Raw genomic sequence first — 22,737 nt, forward strand, 5'->3', positions numbered from 1 at the left:
ATTTAGATATCATTTTTTACCCAGAGCAGCAAATGTATCTCTCAGGTCTCCTTTATCAATGAAGCCATCTCTGTTCTGGTCCATGATAGTAAAAGCCTAGCGACAGGAAAAGAGCACAGCATTAGTTCATCATCGTTACTGCATTTCTCATCCACTGTGATCGCCTCTTACAGTCTGTGACACATTTCACTTTCAGTTAAAAATAAGCAATAAACAAAGCCATTGTGAATTAAACACTTTTAGAATGCTAATATATCTTGACAGGGGGTTTAATTAAAATAGAATTAATCCAACCATCGTTCCCTTGACTAAATGAACGTTAGGCACAATATTCTTCTGGATGTGTGCCAGCATTGCCCAATCCAGCCAACATTAACCATGAAGGGAATGAGGCAACTAGTAAGATAGAATGCAAGTACAGCACTATAAATGTTTTCAGATCTAGCAAACCATTCTAGAATCACAAGGACCTGGTTATGGGATTCAATATTGATGGAGTGGACTTGTCCAAAAACAACAAGCAGGAGTCAGCAAAATCACTGAAACAAAATATTGTGTATCTCTTGCTTTTAAAATCATAAATTGATTGAAGTATAATATTGTTTGTTTTTTATGGTTAAATGGAGATATATTTATACAAATGTTTTAATATATATGCTCTGTAACCCATTTTCTTTGAGACATGTATCGCACAGACTTTGACAGTTGTATACTATTGTATTATATGTTTGAAAGATTTTTGGGCAATATTTACTGCTGTTGTGTTGACAGACTTGCAAAGAGGGGGATTATGGGTGCCAGAGAAAGTAGAATTTCAGGTTAGACCACTCCAAAAACGATTCAATAAAGTAATAGGGGAAAGCACGCATAGACTTATAGCATCATACTCGCTACACTGAACTGTAGTGATTATGGTGCTTAGGGTACCCCTGAAAAGACTGCTGTACAAGCTTTTTGATTGGCATGTAGAGAGTTTAGTCTAGTGAAAACAAGTGAAATTAATTACCTCTTTAAACTCCTGAATTTGGCTTTGATCAAACATGGAAAATACATTAGAACTTGCTCCTTCTGCCCTCTTTTTTGCCTTCTTTGGAGACTAAAAGTAAAGAACAGAACTTTAACATAAATAATAATCATAAATATTGTTTATCCAGAAGCCACTTATAGACCAAATAAAGTTGCAGGAAAATTATGAAAATACAGCAATGGAAAGATTTTGGGTTTTGTCTGGACCTGTTTGGCAAGTGATGCACTAACCCCAAAAATCCCTATTTACACAACACGTTCCAAAGATTATTAGTCATATATTGTCAAACATTGTTTCATTGAGGTGTTATCAAGTTAGACAAAGAAAATTAGCAATCACAACAAATTATAGCAATACATATTGTAGTCGTATATGGCACAGAAGAACAATATTGGCTTCAGAAATAGGAGACTTTCCCACCGTTACAGAGTCGAGAAATATAAGCAGAGATATCTGTTAAGTAACTTGGGCTATCAAAGAAAATTTAAAAAATTACATCAAATAGTAGTTAACTGGACAATAGAAATGCTAATGATCATAAATGCGGCAGCTTGAGAGGAACAAATCTAAGGGACAGAGTCCACTGATATCCAGTCTCTCAGAACAGCACTGGGTTTTGAAAACAACAAGCAGAAGTTGGCAAGATTGCTGCCACAAAGTATTGTAGGGTTGGCTGAAGAAACTGGTAGACCCATTTCGCGTTCCACATTAGTTTCAGTTCTCTGTCCTGGAGACATAATGTAACCTAGTCAATAATTCCAAGATGACTCATATTGTGCCACACCTATGACTTCTTGTTAGGCTTCACAAGGCCCTTAGAGTCTGTCTCATTGTAATCACACTACCTGGCAAGGGTCTCCCAGAAACAGGCACTGAGTCAGTCTAGAGTGACTAGCCTGCCTTTGGGGGAGTTTGTTGAATCAGAGACCACCTGTCCACACTTTGAGGGGGCATCTGTCATTTTGTGGCAGTAGGAGAACAGCTGCAACAGAGAGATGTTATAAATCCAGTAGGTACTATGTGGAGTTCATTGCCGGTCCAAACTGGATGGGGGGTGGGGGTGGTTCTGGTGGTTCTATGCCACGGTAAGCATCTGAGCTACAAACCGGGGATCGGCCTGCTCGTCTGCTGGAGCAGAGAACAGATGACTAGGCCGCAGGTGCTGAGACGCAGAAATTAATGGTAAGTTCAAAAATCTAAAGCTGTGCCTCAGCCCTTCTAAGAACCAGGGATTCTGACTGGGTCATAAAAAAAGCTGTTCATATGCTTAATATGAGAAGAATTGAGTCAAAAATTGAGAAGCTTAGTGAAAGTACATCTGCTCAACATGGTAGTCAGGCTCCGATGAATATAGCTAACCATATCAGCTTTATTTGGATCATTTTACTAATATTATCAGACATATATATTTGGCATATTTTAATTCTATTGATAACATCAGTTTAAAAAAATCAATATCTTTATATCAAGTCACATGACCACTCTATGATACAATAATTACAAATGTTAAATGCAATGTTATTCTCATGTGAGAACCATTGGGTTTATACACTAGATCAGGGATAGGCAACCTTCGGCACTCCAGATGTTGTGGACTTCATCCCCCATAATGCTCTTACACACATAATGCTGACAAAGCATCAAGGGAGGTGTAGTCCAAAACATCTGGAATGCCGAAGGTTGCCTATGGCTGCACTAGATAGTGGATTATAGTGAAATAAAAACCCAATTTGCTACATTTAGGCTAAAATAGCCACGTTTAGAAACATAATAACATTACCAATCTTTGGGGGTGACTACTAGCTCAAATAGGATGGAATTTAAAAAAAAAAAGAAAGAAAATTGGGTGAAAAAGTTTCAAGATATCTCTACTCTCAGTCCAAGTAAAATATTCTTTATACAGATCAGTTTCATTTCAAGTCTAAACTTCACATTTGAACCATTAAAATTCCAAAAGCAACCTTTCAATGCTCTTAAACCTTTCAGGCTACAAACACAGATAATGACACTGCCGCATAGCCACACATTCATGTGTAGAACACACACATTTTGTGATTTCAGCTGGCTCGACTTAATACTTTAAGTCAACAATTTTTTTATTTTATTATTTTTCTTTTTTAATAAACAATTAACCAATTACATTGCTTAGGCTGCAAATGATTTTGGACCCAGGATATCACTCTAGAAATAAATTTAAATATGTGCTTTACAGGACATAAGCCTTAACCAAAAATATAAATATAAATGAAGTAGGGTGTTATTAAACGTGCATCATTTATACTTAATAAAACTGCTGGAAGAGTGTTTTTACTCCTTACAATCATGCAATACTTTTATTTAATTGCACTGTTTTCATAAACTAACATAAATTAAACATCTGGACTTTAAACAGATATTGAGTGCAAGAAAGTGATTGATGAGGGTGTGTGATCTATCCTAAGGAGCCAAGAGTCTTAATCTTTAGATGAGGGAGGATGGGAAAAGAGAGGCTGAATTGCGTTCTTTTGTTATGAGTTATCGTTTTACTGAAAGCTAAAAGACTTGAGTTTATTATTTTAATTGTTCAACGTCTTAACTGAGTAGTTCTGACATAGACCGTATATGTGTATAAAATAGTGTGCCCTTCACAGATAAAGTTTTGAGACGGAATTATTGAAATGTTGTGAAAAATGTATGGATCCCATATGCAGAACACAAATAAAATATAACTTGGTATAGAGGCTTTAAAGCTTTTTGTCTGACCGGTTGATCCATTATTTATTAATAGTAATGCTTTATTAATTTTCTCTTTGAAGGAAACATTTGTGAATATGCTATTTGATAGTCCGTAGGGTGAATCCATAATGTAAATGAATCCTGTAAACGTATACCATTTACATACTATCATAATACTACTCTCAGGTTGGAAAAGTCTGAAGTTATTTTCATAATATCCTTGTCCTGAAATTCATGGAGACTCTTCTCGATAGGCCCATTTCTGGGAAGTTATGTGTCAAAATTTGCACATAATTAAATGTAAAATTGAGCCTGAATTCCCTGCAAATTGATACTTTTGGAGGCAAATGTGTGACTTCGGGTTACCTGCAAGAAGCATAGCAGAATGTTTGCCTGTTAGTAGCTTATCGCTTCTTCTTCCGGTAAAAATACGTATTGCACAACAAAACGACAAAGAAGAGAGAAAGTCACGAGATCTTTGAAAACTCCAGCTTTCTAAACAAAAGATTGTAAAGTCATTGATGCCACTGAACATCAATGTGTGACAGCACCATGGCTGAGCTGTGTAGAACAGACCAGTCATATGGTGAATCTGAGATTCAAGGTTAAGAAATTGTTTGAGAAAGTCCAGGAAACTTTTGAAAAAGTCTAGGAGAAAAATGTGTCGGATCGAAAGGTTTTGAAAGAAACTGGTGTTTTTAATATCATGTGTGATATCTGCATCTGAAGTGCATTTTAGAATGTGAGCAGTTTGGGCTATTTAAATGGTGTGCAATAAATAAGCATAGAGTTTATGCTATACAGTTTCTGTTTCTCCTTAAAGGGACACTGTAGATACCATAACTGCCTCATCTCATTGAAGTGGTTATAGTGTCTGAAGTTCAATGGAGCTGTTCCTTCCATTTAACATTAAACCATCTTTAATGTTATAATGCTAAACAATAATCCCCAACAACCCATCCCCTCTGTGCTGCTAAAGCTAATAATAAAGCTTTTAACAAATGCATAATATATTAGCTCCTCCTCTTTTTCCCTCTGTTGCTTACTTTTTCTAACTTGATCTGCAAATTAAATGGTGTGAAAAGTATAATATATTATGTAAGTATTTTGCATTACATCGATTGGCCCCTTTTCGCACTTTTTTTTGTTTGTTCACCCAAATGGTTTTCCAGAATATTTTGCATGGACAATATGCAGACAAGTCGAACTGCTACATGGATGACTATCGGACTACCCAAACTAAATTTTAGTTTTTGTGCACAAGTCTAGTATTTATGGAAAGAGTAGTCCCCATGTGCCAGCCCACAGCTTTGTGTCCCCCATATTCAAGAGGTTTAACATGAATGGTGAGTTCTGGACTCTCATTTCAGATATTGCTAAAGTGAAAGCTCCACTGCCAAATTAGTAATATCTCTCCGGTCCAACATTATCCTACAATACAAATTAGCAATATCTCTCCGGTCCAACATTATCCTACAATACAAATTAGCAATATCTCTCCGGTCCAACATTATCCTACAATACAAATTAGCAATATCTCTCCGGTCCAACATTATCCTACAATACAAATTAGCAATATCTCTCCGGTCCAACATTATCCTACAATACAAATTAGCAATATCTCTCCGGTCCAACATTATCCTACAATACAAATTAGCAATATCTCTCCGGTCCAACATTATCCTACAATACAAATTAGCAATATCTCTCCGGTCCAATATTATCCTACAATACAAATTAGCAATATCTCTCCGGTCCAACATTATCCTACAATACAAATTAGCAATATCTCTCCGGTCCAACATTACCCTACAATACAAATTAGCAATATCTCTCTGGTCCAACATTATCCTACAATACAAATTAGCAATATCTCTCCGGTCCAACATTATCCTACAATACAAATTAGCAATATCTCTCCGGTCCAACATTATCCTACAATACAAATTAGCAATATCTCTCCGGTCCAACATTATCCTACAATACAAATTAGCAATATCTCTCCGGTCCAACATTATCCTACAATACAAATTAGCAATATCTCTCCGGTCCTACAATATTGGTCTTTCTATATCCAACATATTTCCAGTACTTTACAATTATAGAAACGGAATATATGAGAGCTGAAGAAGGCTCTGCTCAGATTAATTCTGTTTGCTTCCCTGTCTGATAGAGTGTATTAAGAGTGTTCTAAGTCTAGTGAAGTTATGCTCTCTAGGATTTCTACTGACATTAATGTACATTAGAAAGATAAAGTTGTCCCCTGACCGTGGTCTCTTCCAGTTCAAGAAGCTGAATCACGTGTCTTCCAGCCAATTCAAGGGACTGCAAAGATGGATGTAATTGGCCAGATGATCAATCAATTATCACAATCAATATCACAAGGGATATGGTGGCTAAGGAATGTCATTGCAAAATGTCATTGTAACCTCTATGGGCGATAGATGTGTAAAGAACAAATAAAGTATTCCAGGGAGTCTAAAGGAGGCTTTGTGTTAGAATAGGTTTTATAGAGACAAATTTCACTCTTACCTAAATGAGTTTGCCGTCACAGAGACACACAGTAATTCAACCCACTTCATCACCAAGAATTAACTTTCATATCTTTAAGAGAAATTACCGGTAAATAAATCGTAATGATTAAACCAAATTCACTTTTGTTAAATAGGGATGAAGGGAGATTTGCTCGCCGTGCAAAAGAATAAAAATAACAAATATAAAAAAAGAAAAGAAAGAAAGAATTGAGAAACATTTTCCCAGTTAACAGGGTATATATATACAAGTATTTTCCTGCAATTTTAAGATAAATTCTAAGAAGAGAAAACACTTTGCAAAAAGAATGATTATACCAACGGTGAAGTCTTGTTCTGCATTTATATACATATACTGTTTGTACACTTTTATTATTGGAGTACCGTTTCGATGTGAGAGTCAATTTTAGATTTTTGTAAAAAATATGTTCTTATTTTGTCAATATTACACTATATGCACGTTCGGTGCTCATGGAGCTCATGGCGTGTCTTGGAGGCCAACTTATTGCCTACAGACAATGAACACGGCCACTGAACAACCTGAAAAGCACCAAAAAATACTATTTTCACCATTCCTTAAGCCTTCCCCAGCAGTTGCAGCTTACCCTAGTGCCCAGGATGGCAGCTACCCGGTTGAGGTAGTATCCTGGTAGAGATCGGGGTGAGATGCAGAAGTCTATGCTGGCTGCATGGAACTATACAACAGATCCGGACTTGTGGCTGGATATATTTTAACCGGGTAGTGATTGGACACTGTATGTGGAATCAGGGCGCTTGGCCAGTGGGTACCTGAGGGGGTGAGATGTTCAGGGATGTATTAGTTTTGCAGGGTTCTGTTTTGCAAAAGGGGGCACTGTCTAGAGAGGAATCAGTGGGGGATAGACAATTATCAGCCCAGACACACTGGCGCTAGGGAGGAAACTGTATATTGTTGTGCTGATCACCCCCTGGTGGGTGAATACATATTTATAAATGTATAAATACTGTGTGTTTGTGTAACTAAAGTGTACTTGGTGTTGACTATTCATTAAGCCTTGGCTGATGTTTGGTGAAACTGCTAGACATGCTTTGATCATTCTGGAAATCTGAGCTATTCAAGGGGGTAGGCTGAGTACAAGATCTCATTATAATAATATTCCTATTCTGCTTTGAAATTATGGACATCGTGGAGGTATTGTTCATCATTATAGTGAAACTACAGTCCATCTGCCCATTCACTCGTGTTCCTAGCTTTTATTTCCCTAAGATTCCTCCAGCTGGTGTTCTGGTAAAATCACAAATAACTAAATGGCTAGCAAAGCATCATTAAAGAGTTGTGGTTTTGCAACATCTAAAGATCTACCATCCGGCTATTCCTATTGCAGACTATAGCACTACTTAATCTCTATTAGTTTTAGCCTAATCCAGGTCACAGTGAGCCAAAAATAAGCTTGCACCTTTAAGATAAACGTGGTTAGAAAACAGAATAATTGTATCATAGTATTCCTTTAAAGGCATTTGAATTTCAATACTAACACTGAGGATTTTTCTTAAAACATAAAATGAAAATCTTTTAGAATTTTACTATTCCTGGGTCTGATGTTTTTACAAGGGTATGCGATTTTCGAAGCTCAGGTGGTAGGTTCCAGACAGTTTATCAGAAGAGCATCTATTTTCAGACGCATGAATCACTGCCCCTAAATCCCTCTGCATACACAGCTCACTCCAAAGTGTCGCCAAGCTCAATAAACCCACCCTGGGCTCACTGGAATATAAAAATAGAGAAATACTTTTATGTCATCCACAGTTACATTCCAGTGTTCTTGTTAAAACAACAGCCTCCACTCATTTACTTCTCCAGTAGGTTTTGTGTGGTCTTTCACTGCACACGTCATTACTGTTTGTCAGTATCCCAGAGCTCAAACTAAACGTGCAATTATTTTCACTCGGCTGCTTTTGTTCGGGTTAATCCTTTGAAAGTAGATTTACCAAGTATTTGAAATATTACGATGCCTTTAACATTTCTCTAATATTGAAGAATCCCTTCAGACATCAGAAAGAACAAATTCCCGACAGAGTTCATTTGACATAATTACTACTTCAACATTTCTAGGGGATTAAAAAACAATTATCAGCTTTTTCCACATCCTTCTACCGCTAAGGCAAATATACTTATTTTATAGTTGGAGCATTTTTTATTTATTTTTTTATCCATTTCAATCTATCTGTGTATCAGGGACTGTAAAAAAAAAAAAAAGAATAAATATTAAAATAAAAAAAAGAACAGAGCTCAGCTTGATTTGATTTCTGCAATGTTATAAGAAGCCGGTGGATTTTTTTTATCTTTTTTATTTTTATTCTCAAATAATTGATAATTCACCCTATTTATGTTGTACATTTTATGTTATATGACGCTTCAAAAGATGTATTTAACAGAGTATTTCTGCAATTAAACAGAGTATCCAGGCAACAAACAACCCTGCATGGGGGTCAGTAAACTAATTGACATAAAAACTCATGAGCAATGACATATAGCAAAGTTATTCACTAGAGTGAGAATTCAAGGTGGATTCAAAGTGAATTTCAAATTTAAGGTTAGAATAGCCAAACTAGAGTCAGCTATGCTTTCAGAACAACTTTTCTGGCCTTAAAGTAACACTATAATATCAGGAATGCAAACATCTTTTCCTGACACTATAATGGTAAAATAACTATTTAGGCCCCCGGCCTCTTTGCAGTAAACAAGGTGATTTTATTTACCTTTTTTCCCATGCTACGTCAGTCTTGCTACTGCTGGCCTCACCTGGCTCTGCCTCTGTAGCTGAGATCATTAAACTTGGAGAGTTTTCCATAGGAGAGCATTGAGAGGCTATTGCGCATGCTCGGTAAAACGCTATGCTGCATTAGTCAGCTTCTTCTCATAGAGATCCATTGAGGAACGTTTAGTGTCTCCACGCTTTTTTCACTGTGTAGCACTGACCCAGGAAGCACCTTGAATGGTCGTCTGAGTGACTGCCACTAGAGGTGTTCCTAACCAGTAATGTAAACACTGCATTTTCTATGAAGCCTGGGCTAAATGACCTGACAGCACTATGCATAGCATTCGCTCATCTATTCATGCACTAGCATTGTGTTGATTAAGGACATGTCAGGGACATTTTCTTGGTTTCCCCATGTGCAGGACACCAAGGTGGAACAGGATGCTAGATTTGGGATGGTCATTCCAGAACCAGGACTGTTGAAAAGTGTGTGCCTTTAATTCTCATATCTAGCACTATAGAATTTCTTGGAGCTATATAAATACAATAGAATATAATAATCACAATAAAAATGGTAAGCTACCAAAACCTTATCTTTATGTTTATGGTCACTGTATTCCAACTTGTTTGTATGGATATGGTATTCTCCAGTGCCACAGAATACATGTACGCCTGACAAATTATAAAATGTATAGGGAAAGAAATGGTTGGATTTAGTTTACAAAGAAGTCTGTTAAAAATGGACATAAACGAGGGGCGGAGCTAGCAGCCATACCGAGCGGACGCACATGTCTCGAGCTCCGAGAGACACTCGCAAACTAAACATAAAAACAGAGGAAAAAAACAGTTTTCACGGCTACCTGGGCAGCTGCCTGCTCTAGGATAGGCATGGGGCGGCGAAACAAAAAATCGAGGCCGGACAGACCTCCATCTACCCCGGACATCGGAGAACTCCTGCGGAGGCCTCAAAACCACCAGAGGCCCGATGTGGCGCCGCAGCTGGAAGGCCTATACCACTCATTTAGTGAGGCCACAGAGTCGGAAGAGGACGACTACGGTGCTGGGGCAGTGAGCGGACCGACTCACCTGCCCAGAAAATCTAGCATTACAGAAGAAAAGCTCAAGGACATGCTGGGTGAACTACACCGCAATATAGCGGCCGACATAGGCGTGTTCCAAGACGAGATCAGCGGAGTGGTAGCCCGCCTGCAAATGCGGAGCTTAATACCGCCGCACAGGAATCCCGACTGAACTCAATGGAGCAACACATTTCTGCCCTACAACAGACACAAAGGCAGCAACAAGACAATTTGGCGGCGCTAGAGGACAGGAGGCGCTGGAAGAACCTTAAAATCCGAGGCCTACCTGAAGCGGTGGAGACCGCGGAACTGACGCACTTATTTCGCAGATTGCTCACCACACTCTTTACGGCCAAGCAGGCCAAAGGAATGCCACTGGACAGTTGCTTCCGCATCTCCAGACCTCAAACTGGGGCACCAGAAAAGGAAAACGATGTAATTATAAGATTTCAACAAGGCCGAGATCGCCAGACCTTCATGGCGGACGTGGCCAACAAGACACCTTACCACTTTGAGGGCCACTCACTGACCTTTTACCCGGATCTGTCTAAGGCTACCATGGACTGGAGACGGTCTTTGCGGCCCCTGACCACAGAACTCTTGGCACATAATATACCCTACCGCTGGGGCGCACCCAAAGCCCTGATTATCCCCAGAGACACCGGTCATCTGAAACTACGTGACGCTATTGAAATACCTGACATCCTGCAGCAGCTCGCATTGGGACGGCAGACACCAGGCCCAGCAGAACCTAACAAGCCGACGACAACTACAGCCTGGAACCCTGCCACAGCGCGACCCTTTGTACCGGCAGCCTAGAGAGGAGAAAACGCATCTGCATCGGTGCCATGAACTCTTTGTCACTAACATTGTTTAGGCCTATGTTATCGGACCCTGTTTTCAAGCCTTTATAAGTAACGTTATACTTGTGTTTTTTCTTTTTATTTGAGTTTTGAATGTTGCCCACTACTTTAGACATGTGTGCATATCCTCTCCATTGATGTATGTGCGAAATGCACTATTTTTTACTCCCCCCTCAATCCCCTTTATATTCCTTAGAGTAATCAGTCATTATAACCGAACCAGGTGTCAGTGAAAGGGGACTCAAGCCTCTCCAACACGCTCCTAGCTCCACCTAGCGACCAGAGAGGCAAATGTTGCACCCTGACCCATAGGTGCTGAGAGCACACTCACCCTTGCATCACTTAAGCAAGTGCTGCACGTTAGACATCCAACTGTTCCCAACATGTAATTGTAACCTCAACAATCTATTATATAGGCAATAATTGTAACCCCTGCCTACGTTTTAAAAAAAAGAAATGTGCGACCACGCTAGCCACTGTCATACTAATTTTATATGTTGATGTATGTTGATATACGCTGTTGTGGCGTTTGTGAGAACTATGTTCCCACCCGCACAACAAAAATAAAGAATTAAAAAAAAAAAAAAAAGAAGAAGTCATTTTAAATCTAAAAAAAAAAAAAAAAATGGACATAAACATCTAGGGATGACATAAATAGCAATTCCATACATGTGAAGACCCTGAATTGGTTAACCCTTGAGATTTCATGAAAGGGATATGTGGAACCCACTCAAGTGTTTAATATGTTTATTACAAAATGTTTCAGTAATCTAATGAAACAATCTCAGAAAATAACATGTAAAGCAGTATAAACTGCACAACTCTATGCCTACAATAGTACATTACTATTGCAATAGATTCCACTATACCTTTGGCACTTAGGGGTACAAACAGTAAGACAACCTCAGTAAGGAAACAAACACTCCTCTGTATTCAGTAACCTTACCTCCATATCAGGGCTGCCTACTCCTCCTGTCACTGATGGCTCCATGCAAAAGATGTTAACTGTACCTTTTACAAGAACAATTATGACTATAGTGGGTGAGCATCTTGGTGGCAAGTTAGGGCATCATTGGGTTTGGACCCCCTCTAACATGAGCTATGTGTCACTAAATGTGTTTGGGAATCATGTTTGCTTGTTATGATGTAGTCCTGTCTGACTTTGTAGGACCTACTTTCGAATCTATCCATGGTGATGGTAATCTTCATTTATTGATTTACCCCTCACCCTTTTTTTTATTGTACCCATTATTTGAAAATTGCATTAGACTATAATTAAAAAAAAAAAAGAAGATCGACTGCAATTTGATGATGCTGACATGCCATTTAAAAACTAGATATTTAGAGAGACTGGCATTCCTAGAGATTTTATACAAATTAAAAATGCATACTGCTGAAAAAAAGCTGAACATGTACCACAAATATCCTACATACCTCACAACTGTCCCTATTTAAGAGGGACAGTCCTTATCTTGGGCCCAAATCTCAATGTCCTTCTTTTCTATCCTTATGTCCCTCTTTTCTAGAAGCTCCTTGTTGTTGGTGTGTCTGAGTGTATAACAGAGCTCAACAGTAATAATACTCACAGTAATGTGCCTTTAAAGGACCACTATAGTGCCCTGAGGGTGCCCCAACCCTCAGGGTCCCACTCCCGTGGCACTGAAGGGGGAGGAAGGGGTTAATCCCTTACCTTTTTTCCAGCGCCGGGCTCCCTCGGCGCTGGTGACTCTCCTCCCTCTTCTTCCATCATCGGCTGAATGTGCATGCTCGGCAAGAGCCACGCGCGCATTCAGCCAGTCCATAGGAAAGCCTTCTCTGAAACTGCTATGTTTACAACAGGCAGGGTTAAACCTAGATGGACCTGGCACCCAGACCACTTCATTTAGCTGAAGTGGTCTGGGTGCCTATAGTGGTCCTTTAAGCTACAATAAATGTATTTAGAATGTAGTCTGTGTAAATAAAATGCATTGTTCTTCTATCCTTATGTCCCTCTTTTCTAGAAACTCCTTGTTGTTGGTGTGTCTGAGTGTATAACAGAGCTCAACAGTAATAATACTCACATTAATGTGCCTTTAAAGGACCACTATAGTGCCCTGAGGGTGCCCCAACCCTCTGGGTCACACTCCCGTGGCGCTGAAGGGGGAGGAAGGGGTTAATCCCTTACCTTTTTTCCAGCGCCGGGCTCCCTCGGCGCTGGTGACTCTCCTCCCTCTTCTTCCATCATCGGCTGAATGTGCATGCTCGGCAAGAGCCACGCGCGCATTCAGCCAGTCCATAGGAAAGCCTTCTCTGAAACTGCTATGTTTACAACAGGCAGGGTTAAACCTAGATGGACCTGGCACCCAGACCACTTCATTTAGCTGAAGTGGTCTGGGTGCCTATAGTGGTCCTTTAAGTTACAATAAATGTATTTAGAATGTAGTCTGTGTAAATAAAATGCATTGTTCTTCTATCCTTATGTCCCTCTTTTCTAGAAACTCCTTGTTGTTGGTGTGTCTGAGTGTATAACAGAGCTCAACAGTAATAATACTCACATTAATGTGCCTTTAAAGGACCACTATAGTGCCCTGAGGGTGCCCCAACCCTCAGGGTCCCACTCCCGTGGCGCTGAAGGGGGAGGAAGGGGTTAATCCCTTACCTTTTTTCCAGCGCCGGGCTCCCTCGGCGCTGGTGACTCTCCTCCCTCTTCTTCCGTCATCGGCTGAATGCGCATGCTCGGCAAGAGCCACGCGCGCATTCAGCCAGTCCATAGGAAAGCATTCTCTGAAACTGCTATGTTTACAACAGGCAGGGTTAAACCTAGATGGACCTGGCACCCAGACCACTTCATTTAGCTGAAGTGGTCTGGGTGCCTATAGTGGTCCTTTAAGCTACAATAAATGTATTTAGAATGTAGTCTGTGTAAATAAAATGCATTGTTCTTCTATCCTTATGTCCCTCTTTTCTAGAAACTCCTTGTTGTTGGTGTGTCTGAGTGTATAACAGAGCTCAACAGTAATAATACTCACATTAATGTGCCTTTAAAGGACCACTATAGTGCCCTGAGGGTGCCCCAACCCTCTGGGTCACACTCCCGTGGCGCTGAAGGGGGAGGAAGGGGTTAATCCCTTACCTTTTTTCCAGCGCCGGGCTCCCTCGGCGCTGGTGACTCTCCTCCCTCTTCTTCCATCATCGGCTGAATGTGCATGCTCGGCAAGAGCCACGCGCGCATTCAGCCAGTCCATAGGAAAGCCTTCTCTGAAACTGCTATGTTTACAACAGGCAGGGTTAAACCTAGATGGACCTGGCACCCAGACCACTTCATTTAGCTGAAGTGGTCTGGGTGCCTATAGTGGTCCTTTAAGTTACAATAAATGTATTTAGAATGTAGTCTGTGTAAATAAAATGCATTGTTCTTCTATCCTTATGTCCCTCTTTTCTAGAAACTCCTTGTTGTTGGTGTGTCTAGGTGTATAACAGAGCTCAACAGTAATAATACTCACATTAATGTGCCTTTAAAGGACCACTATAGTGCCCTGAGGGTGCCCCAACCCTCAGGGTCCCACTCCCGTGGCGCTGAAGGGGGAGGAAGGGGTTAATCCCTTACCTTTTTTCCAGCGCCGGGCTCCCTCGGCGCTGGTGACTCTCCTCCCTCTTCTTCTGTCATCGGCTGAATGCGCATGCTCGGCAAGAGCCACGCGCGCATTCAGCCAGTCCATAGGAAAGCATTCTCTGAAACTGCTATGTTTACAACAGGCAGGGTTAAACCTAGATGGACCTGGCACCCAGACCACTTCATTTAGCTGAAGTGGTCTGGGTGCCTATAGTGGTCCTTTAAGCTACAATAAATGTATTTAGAATGTAGTCTGTGTAAATAAAATGCATTGTTCTTCTATCCTTATGTCCCTCTTTTCTAGAAACTCCTTGTTGTTGGTGTGTCTGAGTGTATAACAGAGCTCAACAGTAATAATACTCACATTAATGTGCCTTTAAAGGACCACTATAGTGCCCTGAGGGTGCCCCAACCCTCTGGGTCACACTCCCGTGGCGCTGAAGGGGGAGGAAGGGGTTAATCCCTTACCTTTTTTCCAGCGCCGGGCTCCCTCGGCGCTGGTGACTCTCCTCCCTCTTCTTCCATCATCGGCTGAATGTGCATGCTCGGCAAGAGCCACGCGCGCATTCAGCCAGTCCATAGGAAAGCCTTCTCTGAAACTGCTATGTTTACAACAGGCAGGGTTAAACCTAGATGGACCTGGCACCCAGACCACTTCATTTAGCTGAAGTGGTCTGGGTGCCTATAGTGGTCCTTTAAGTTACAATAAATGTATTTAGAATGTAGTCTGTGTAAATAAAATGCATTGTTCTTCTATCCTTATGTCCCTCTTTTCTAGAAACTCCTTGTTGTTGGTGTGTCTGAGTGTATAACAGAGCTCAACAGTAATAATACTCACATTAATGTGCCTTTAAAGGACCACTATAGTGCCCTGAGGGTGCCCCAACCCTCAGGGTCCCACTCCCGTGGCGCTGAAGGGGGAGGAAGGGGTTAATCCCTTACCTTTTTTCCAGCGCCGGGCTCCCTCGGCGCTGGTGACTCTCCTCCCTCTTCTTCTGTCATCGGCTGAATGCGCATGCTCGGCAAGAGCCACGCGCGCATTCAGCCAGTCCATAGGAAAGCATTCTCTGAAACTGCTATGTTTACAACAGGCAGGGTTAAACCTAGATGGACCTGGCACCCAGACCACTTCATTTAGCTGAAGTGGTCTGGGTGCCTATAGTGGTCCTTTAAGCTACAATAAATGTATTTAGAATGTAGTCTGTGTAAATAAAATGCATTGTTCTTCTATCCTTATGTCCCTCTTTTCTAGAAACTCCTTGTTGTTGGTGTGTCTGAGTGTATAACAGAGCTCAACAGTAATAATACTCACATTAATGTGCCTTTAAAGGACCACTATAGTGCCCTGAGGGTGCCCCAACCCTCAGGGTCCCACTCCCGTGGCACTGAAGGGGGAGGAAGGGGTTAATCCCTTACCTTTTTTCCAGCGCCGGGCTCCCTCGGCGCTGGTGACTCTCCTCCCTCTTCTTCTGTCATCGGCTGAATGCGCATGCTCGGCAAGAGCCACGCGCGCATTCAGCCAGTCCATAGGAAAGCATTCTCTGAAACTGCTATGTTTACAACAGGCAGGGTTAAACCTAGATGGACCTGGCACCCAGACCACTTCATTAAGCTGAAGTGGTCTGGGTGCCTATAGTGGTCCTTTAAGCTACAATAAATGTATTTAGAATGTAGTCTGTGTAAATAAGATGCATTGTTCTTGTTCTAAATTACACTTTAGTTACAAAAATGTTTATTAGTAAGTCAATTAAAATTCCACAGGCTAGCCCTGCTCCTGGCCACACCCACATTTATTAAATTAAAGTCTCCCTCTTTGTTCATTTAAACTCTTGTGAGGTATGCTGCTACGAGATACATGCTCAGAAATGATCAACATATGGTGTTTTATTGCCTGTTATGGATGAAGAAAAAATACATCTAAATTGTCCACATCCTTGTGATAGTCTATTTTGTTTTTTCTTAAAAGGTTATGCTTCGGTAAATTGTATTGTGGAACATTATTCAATCAGGAGCTTGGTATTTCAAGGTTATTTGCTTCAGGGCTCAATAAAACCTGTTGACACATAACTGAATTGGATTGTATTATTTACTGTATTTTGGATTCTTAAAATAAATCCCTTTAAGCACCTTGCACCATCTCAGAAGCAGATTATTTTATTAAGTCATTATTTATAATTACAGGACAAAGTTACATTTGTGCAAAATGCTAAATGAAAAATCTAAGAATGGACAGAATATTCTCTTAAACGTTCTGAAAGAAGGAACGGTCTAAGTGTGTAGCACTTACTTTATGGCATTGCAAGACCTGATTAGCGATTATGACATAAATTCGTCTGTTCTTTGCTCCTGGAAATTGATTTTTTTCTGTTTAATAAAAATGGCACTAAATATGTTGTTCTGAAGTGTCCAGACTAAAACGGAGTAGGATATAAATATAAATGTTATTGGGCCAAATAAACACCTGGAGCAGATTCCGACTAGCCGTTGGGCAAACTGATCCAATAAGGAACAACATTTCCACATTTTCAAACTACCTTTTGATGGTCAACTTCAACTCTTTGTTCTTTTATGATATATTCTTTCTTCCGAATCACGGAATAGCAGGTTATCGAATTCCCTATTTTCAACACCTCATTCTCGACATTCTTTCTCACCTTATCTGATTTCTTTCCAGTAGACTTGTGTCATCCATAATTTATGACCTCAGTCACTCTCTCTTCTGGTTTCTTCCCCACTTCCAACAAATATACAACTGTCACTTACATCCTAAACCTGGAATTTCGCAACCTTAGTTCTCCATATAATTATTATCTCTTATCAACTCTCCTTCACCACAAAGCTTCTTCAATGGCTTATAGACATACCTACGAATAATTTTCCAAATCCATTTCTCTACTTGACTTTTATTAATCTGTTTTCTGATTGCTCCACACTCTTGAAACTGACCTAACCAAAGTGAATAATGATTTTTACCACTAAGTCCATGGTCATTACAACCTCTGCAGCATGTAATACTGTTGGTCATATACTCCTTCTTCAAAGCCTTACCTACTTTGGTCATCACAGAACCATCTTTCCCTGGTTCTCATTCTACCTCTCCGACACTCATTCAACGCCAATGTTTGCTGCCATGGTGTTATTTTTGACTCACCGTCTTACATTTTCTCTTTATCCAGTCTTTGAATCCTAAAATGTCCATCTTAACTAAATTTCACAGATCTGTTCCATCTAGCAAGCTGCAACAAAGATATTTATCATTGTGCTTACAATTTCCACCCTCCAATATGGCAACTCCTTACCAGTCTGTCAAACACTAACGTAACATTATGCTACTGAATTATAGAAGGAATGCTGCTGCCTGATTTTTATACCCCACACTAGTCTATCGGGCTAGGTCCTCTACCTGTTGTATCGGTCTGTTCTTATTGTATTGTCTTTTTCACCATTGTACAGCGCTGCAGAATATTTTGGTGCTTTATAAATACCAGTAATAAATAAATAAAGAAAATAGTCTCCGTTCCATTCTTTAACCTTACACTCTATAACTATCCCAAATACATGGTGAGCTGAAGATCTTGATGGACTTTTTGCTCTCTCTGCTGTCACTGACCGAAAACACCAAAGAGATGTTAGATACCTAAAACATTAGGCTTTATAGAGGCTTAGACCACATTTGTATGTTTTTTGTACTGTTTTCTTTTGACACGACAGGTGGAGACTGCAAAATCTCCTCTTCCCAATGATAACCAAGCATAAACAAGGAAATATTGCATCTGCTAAACTATATCGGCAAAGACTATACAAATTTAGGTACAAACTAATTAACATCACATTATATCTAAGAATAACTTTATTTAGGAAATCAATTATAAATAAACATTACTGCCTAAGAACTTACATAATACCCTGAAACAGATGATAACTCCTAAATACTATGTGGACAATCTACCGAGGAAGGTTGATGGGGGGGGGTCACTAAACTAAATTTATAAAGCATGTATAAACAATCGGCCAGTTTTGTACATTTGCAGATTTTCTATTGGGTATTGTTAAAACAAAATGTTGCATAACGTTAAACACAACCTTTATTATTATGCATATATAATTTTAAAAATTCTTAGTTTGCATATATTGGTTTATTATCGTCGTAGAATGTAAAATAATATGTTTTGACAAAATGCAAATGTAATGTCAGACTCGGTTTACTTTGAAAAGATAATTTTAAGGTACAACACATCAATAATATATTTAAAATTAGTTTTGGATTTCTTGTTATACATATATAGTCCAGTTTCTCAAAGCCATCTTAAAGAAACACCACCAAGCATCCACATGATGTCAAAATCCCCGGTAGAATATGACATGGTTATCTTGGACTCTGTGGAGCCTGACGATTTGAGAAATACTGAAGCAAATAACTTCACTCAATTCTTCATTTATTACATGGTATACAATAATTGTTGTATTTCAGATCAGATCATTCTGATACTCAAAATGAATGAATTAGATTTATCAGCATTTACTCCTTAATCGGTATATGATCCAGACAAAAATGGGAAAAATATGCTTAAATTTCATTTGAGAGCAATATTACAATATTAGAGTGAAATGTAGAAGATAGCTATCTTGGGGAGGATATTTTAAGTCTAAGATCATGTGATCTAAAATGGAATCACATTTGATAACATAATACCATCATTTAACCTTTTATTCTGTATATAACAAAACACTTTGTATGATGATGGGGGACATGCATTTATTCATGAAGCTATTAAACTGTATGAACCTAATCTTAACCGTATACAAAAGAATAATGACATATGTTCTGAGAATTTCATCAACTCATGCAACAAGCATTCCTCCAAAATTAAAGTCTGAAGTGATGAATCAGGTCAGCCAAATAGTTGAATTAAATAAAATAAAGTTGTATTACTTGTCAAATATACAAGGTAATTAAAAAAAATAGTTATAAGTGTAATATAAGTACGGTAGTAATACACCATATATGTTCATGCCAGTCTTATCATATGAAATAAAAAAACAATATTTTCAGCACAAATTCTAGTTAATTCTCTACCCCCCTATTCAAAAAGCAGAGAAAACAAGAAACTAAGAATATAATACAATAAACATACCATGTCTCTGTTCTTTCCTCGACCCCCTCAGTTGTTAACTGTAAAGCCAGTCCAGACAAAAGGGATTGTCTTTTTATAGTGTCACTCAGGATTAATTATGTTCGTTCCAAGTTTAGCCATTAGATGTATGGTTGGAAAAGTTCCGCAAACAAATCCCAGAATTATTCCAAGCATCTGTCCTTGATGGCCTCTGATTTTCATGAAATATTAGTTGATTGTAGGAAGCTCTGTTAAAATGTGTAATAGTGTACTTGTTTTATTCCATTTTATAAAAACACAGTAAATATTGATTTAAAAAAATATATATATTTCACAAGTTCATGGACATGAAACATTGAATAGAAAGGGGACGAAAGCAGTTCACACATAGTGATGTGACCCTTTTTAGAACAGTCGACTTGGAGATTCATTTCATTCGGAACTGAAATTTATCATCAATTGGGCTGATCGGGTAATCAGTTAAATTACTAAACTCTGAGCCAAAATGTAGCATTCAATTTGATTTGCATTCTAATTTCTATAACAGAGATGAGAAAAAAATTATTGATGACTAGGGAACAGTCAAGTAAAAAGTGAGCAACAGGAGGGTCCGGGACGCCGAGCAGAGCGGTCGCAGGATGGCTGGGCTCCTGCAAATGAAGACATTTTAAAGCTTATAAAACATGACTTTAAGCACCTAACTCACCCACTGCCGCGGCCCTCGATGGATACGGGCTACCGGAACCAGGGAGAGGCTTGCTCCCTGAGTTTTAGTCCCCTGGAGGGGAAATCTCTGCAGCAACAAGCGGGACCTTCCCTGGCGGTGAGTGGACTGGACGGCCGTGCTCCACTATCCCGCCTAACGGTGCCCGACAGCAAATCTACACCTGTGCGGTCCCAGTCCCGTCCCCCCCCCCTCAGGACCGGGGGGGTGATCCCGGTCCACACCTGGTGACCGCGATTGTGAGACAGAGGGGCCCGATTGCTGCCTCCAAAATGGCGGGCGCCATGTGCGCAGACAGCAAGAGGTAAATCTTATCCCTCCCGTGATTCCAACTAAAACGGCTCCTACCTCCTGATCCCAGCCCTCGCGGCCACTTAAGCCAGCACTGAGAGGCACAGTTGACCCGAACAAGCGGGAAAGCGGTGGGCAGAAACCTTCCCTGCCAGCAGCGAGTGTGCCAGTTGCCGGTGCGACATCTGTACTGGAAGAACGATTGGGCGCTCACATACCACCCAGCCTGCAACAAGACTGCCCGAACTGCGGACTCTCACGGAGATCCTTGCTACAGCCCAGACAAGGGACGCCACAGCCGACGAGTACCTGCATGTGCAGGGCCCAACACCGGCAGAAGATTCATCCGACGGCGAAGGGGATCACAGATACACCTCCCGCATACCAGAGGCTCCTGCCAAAAGCCGGAGTCGGGTGAACCCCCGACACTGAGGGCCCAGAGGCTGTAAGCACCAACCATTATGGACTCACGATGCGACCTACCAATGACACTACCTTCCTCTTTGCCCTTTAGCCTAGGGTGTATTACCCTCCAATATTGCATAGTTATTCCTGTACCTAATCAGTGTAGCAGGTCTTTTATATATTTCCTATATATCTCTCATTATAGATAGCTTGCTAAAGATGCCCACTTACTGTATAGGTGCCATTTACCAACCAGCTACTGCCATACTGCAACACATGCTAATATGCTATACTAACCTAGTATTGTTAAACATCAATCATTTTAGTTACGTACTTAGCCTGTATACCCTCATACAAGTACAAAAATGTTTTCTTAGCGTTAGAAATATGTCTGCAGCCTATACAAACTACAGGACCAAACATGATGCTAATTACTGTTATCTTTATTCTGTTTTGTTGTGTTATTACTTTTTATGAATCTTGCTGTTGAGACCAGTATAGCGAGGGAACATAACTATTCATAGTCCTTTGCATTGTTCTTGCAGATCCACTAGCCTATACACGAAATCTCTCTCACAGGAGTTTCCTGCTCTATTAACTTAACTCAATTCATGCATAAGCATGGCCTATCAATTGCATAGTATCAATTGCACCGCGGGTATGGTGTATTACACCGCTGTGTCCGTCTCACACTGTGTGGCTTCCCATTACGTGCATTAGCTAGCTGTGTTCAGCCTATATGTCATGGTAGACTAAATGTTTATCATCTAGCTAACTAGACAGTGCATCTTACAATACAAATCTACTGTACCAGTGTACACTGAGTATGAATGTTAAAGGACCACTCTAGTGCCAGGAAAACATACTCGTTTTCCTGGCACTAGAGTGCCCTGAGGGTGCCCCCACCCTCAGGGACCCACTCCCGCCGGGCTCTGGGGGGAGGAAGGGGTTAAACTTACCTCTTTCTCCAGCACCGGGCGGGGAGCTTTCCTCCTCCTCTCCTTCTTCCTTGCGACGTCATCGGCTGAATGCGCATGCGCGGCAGGAGCCGCGCTCGCATTCAGCCGGTCGCATAGGAAAGCATTTACAATGCTTTCCTATGGACGCTTGCATGCTCTCACTGTGATTTTTACAGTGAGAAGCACGCAAGCGCCTCTAGCGGCTGTCAATGAGACAGCCACTAGAGGTTTTGGAGGCTGGATTAACCCTCAGTATAAACATAGCAGTTTCTCTGAAACTGCTAATTTTATTTAAAAAAGGGTTAATCCTAGAGGGACCTGGCACCCAGACCACCTCATTAAGCTGAAGTGGTCTGGGTGCCTAGAGTGGTCCTTTAAGCCTGATTTAATAATATATGTTCTAAGCATGTTAATTAATACCCACGCTTACTTTTCGATTGGTTACCTTTTTATTTAAAAATATATGCAAACCCAACATGCCACAACACTGTTATGTTCTGACTATGAAAATCGAGCCTGCTGATGCCGTTGTGGCAATACAGGCACTGTTGTACTCACCTGCATATCAAAAATAAAGAATAAAAAAAAAAAAAAAAAAGTGAGCAATAGAGGGGGGAAAAATACAAACATGTATTCCTAACACTATAGTGTTAAACTAACTGTTTAGCACTTTGGCCCTCCTCAGATCGCTTAGAAAGG

General features: G+C 40.3%; 1 protein-coding gene across 1 annotated transcript in view; it reads right to left on the reverse strand.

Annotated features, from left to right (window-relative positions):
- Positions 1-19,780, reverse strand: part of MYL10 (myosin light chain 10) — a 53,700-nt gene extending 33,920 nt beyond the window's left edge. The window contains exons 1-3 of the mRNA XM_063449905.1: positions 19,681-19,780; positions 1,007-1,096; positions 21-96 (exon numbers count right to left, since the gene is read on the reverse strand). Coding sequence (XP_063305975.1) covers positions 21-96; positions 1,007-1,096; positions 19,681-19,683 — 169 coding nt within the window. The 5' untranslated portion in view covers positions 19,684-19,780. The remainder of the gene's footprint in view (positions 1-20; positions 97-1,006; positions 1,097-19,680) is intronic.
- Between the last annotated feature and the right edge of the window lie 2,957 nt (positions 19,781-22,737).

This window comes from Pelobates fuscus, chromosome 1 (assembly GCF_036172605.1).
Source record: "Pelobates fuscus isolate aPelFus1 chromosome 1, aPelFus1.pri, whole genome shotgun sequence".
In the NCBI taxonomy this organism is placed as follows: domain Eukaryota; kingdom Metazoa; phylum Chordata; class Amphibia; order Anura; family Pelobatidae; genus Pelobates; species Pelobates fuscus.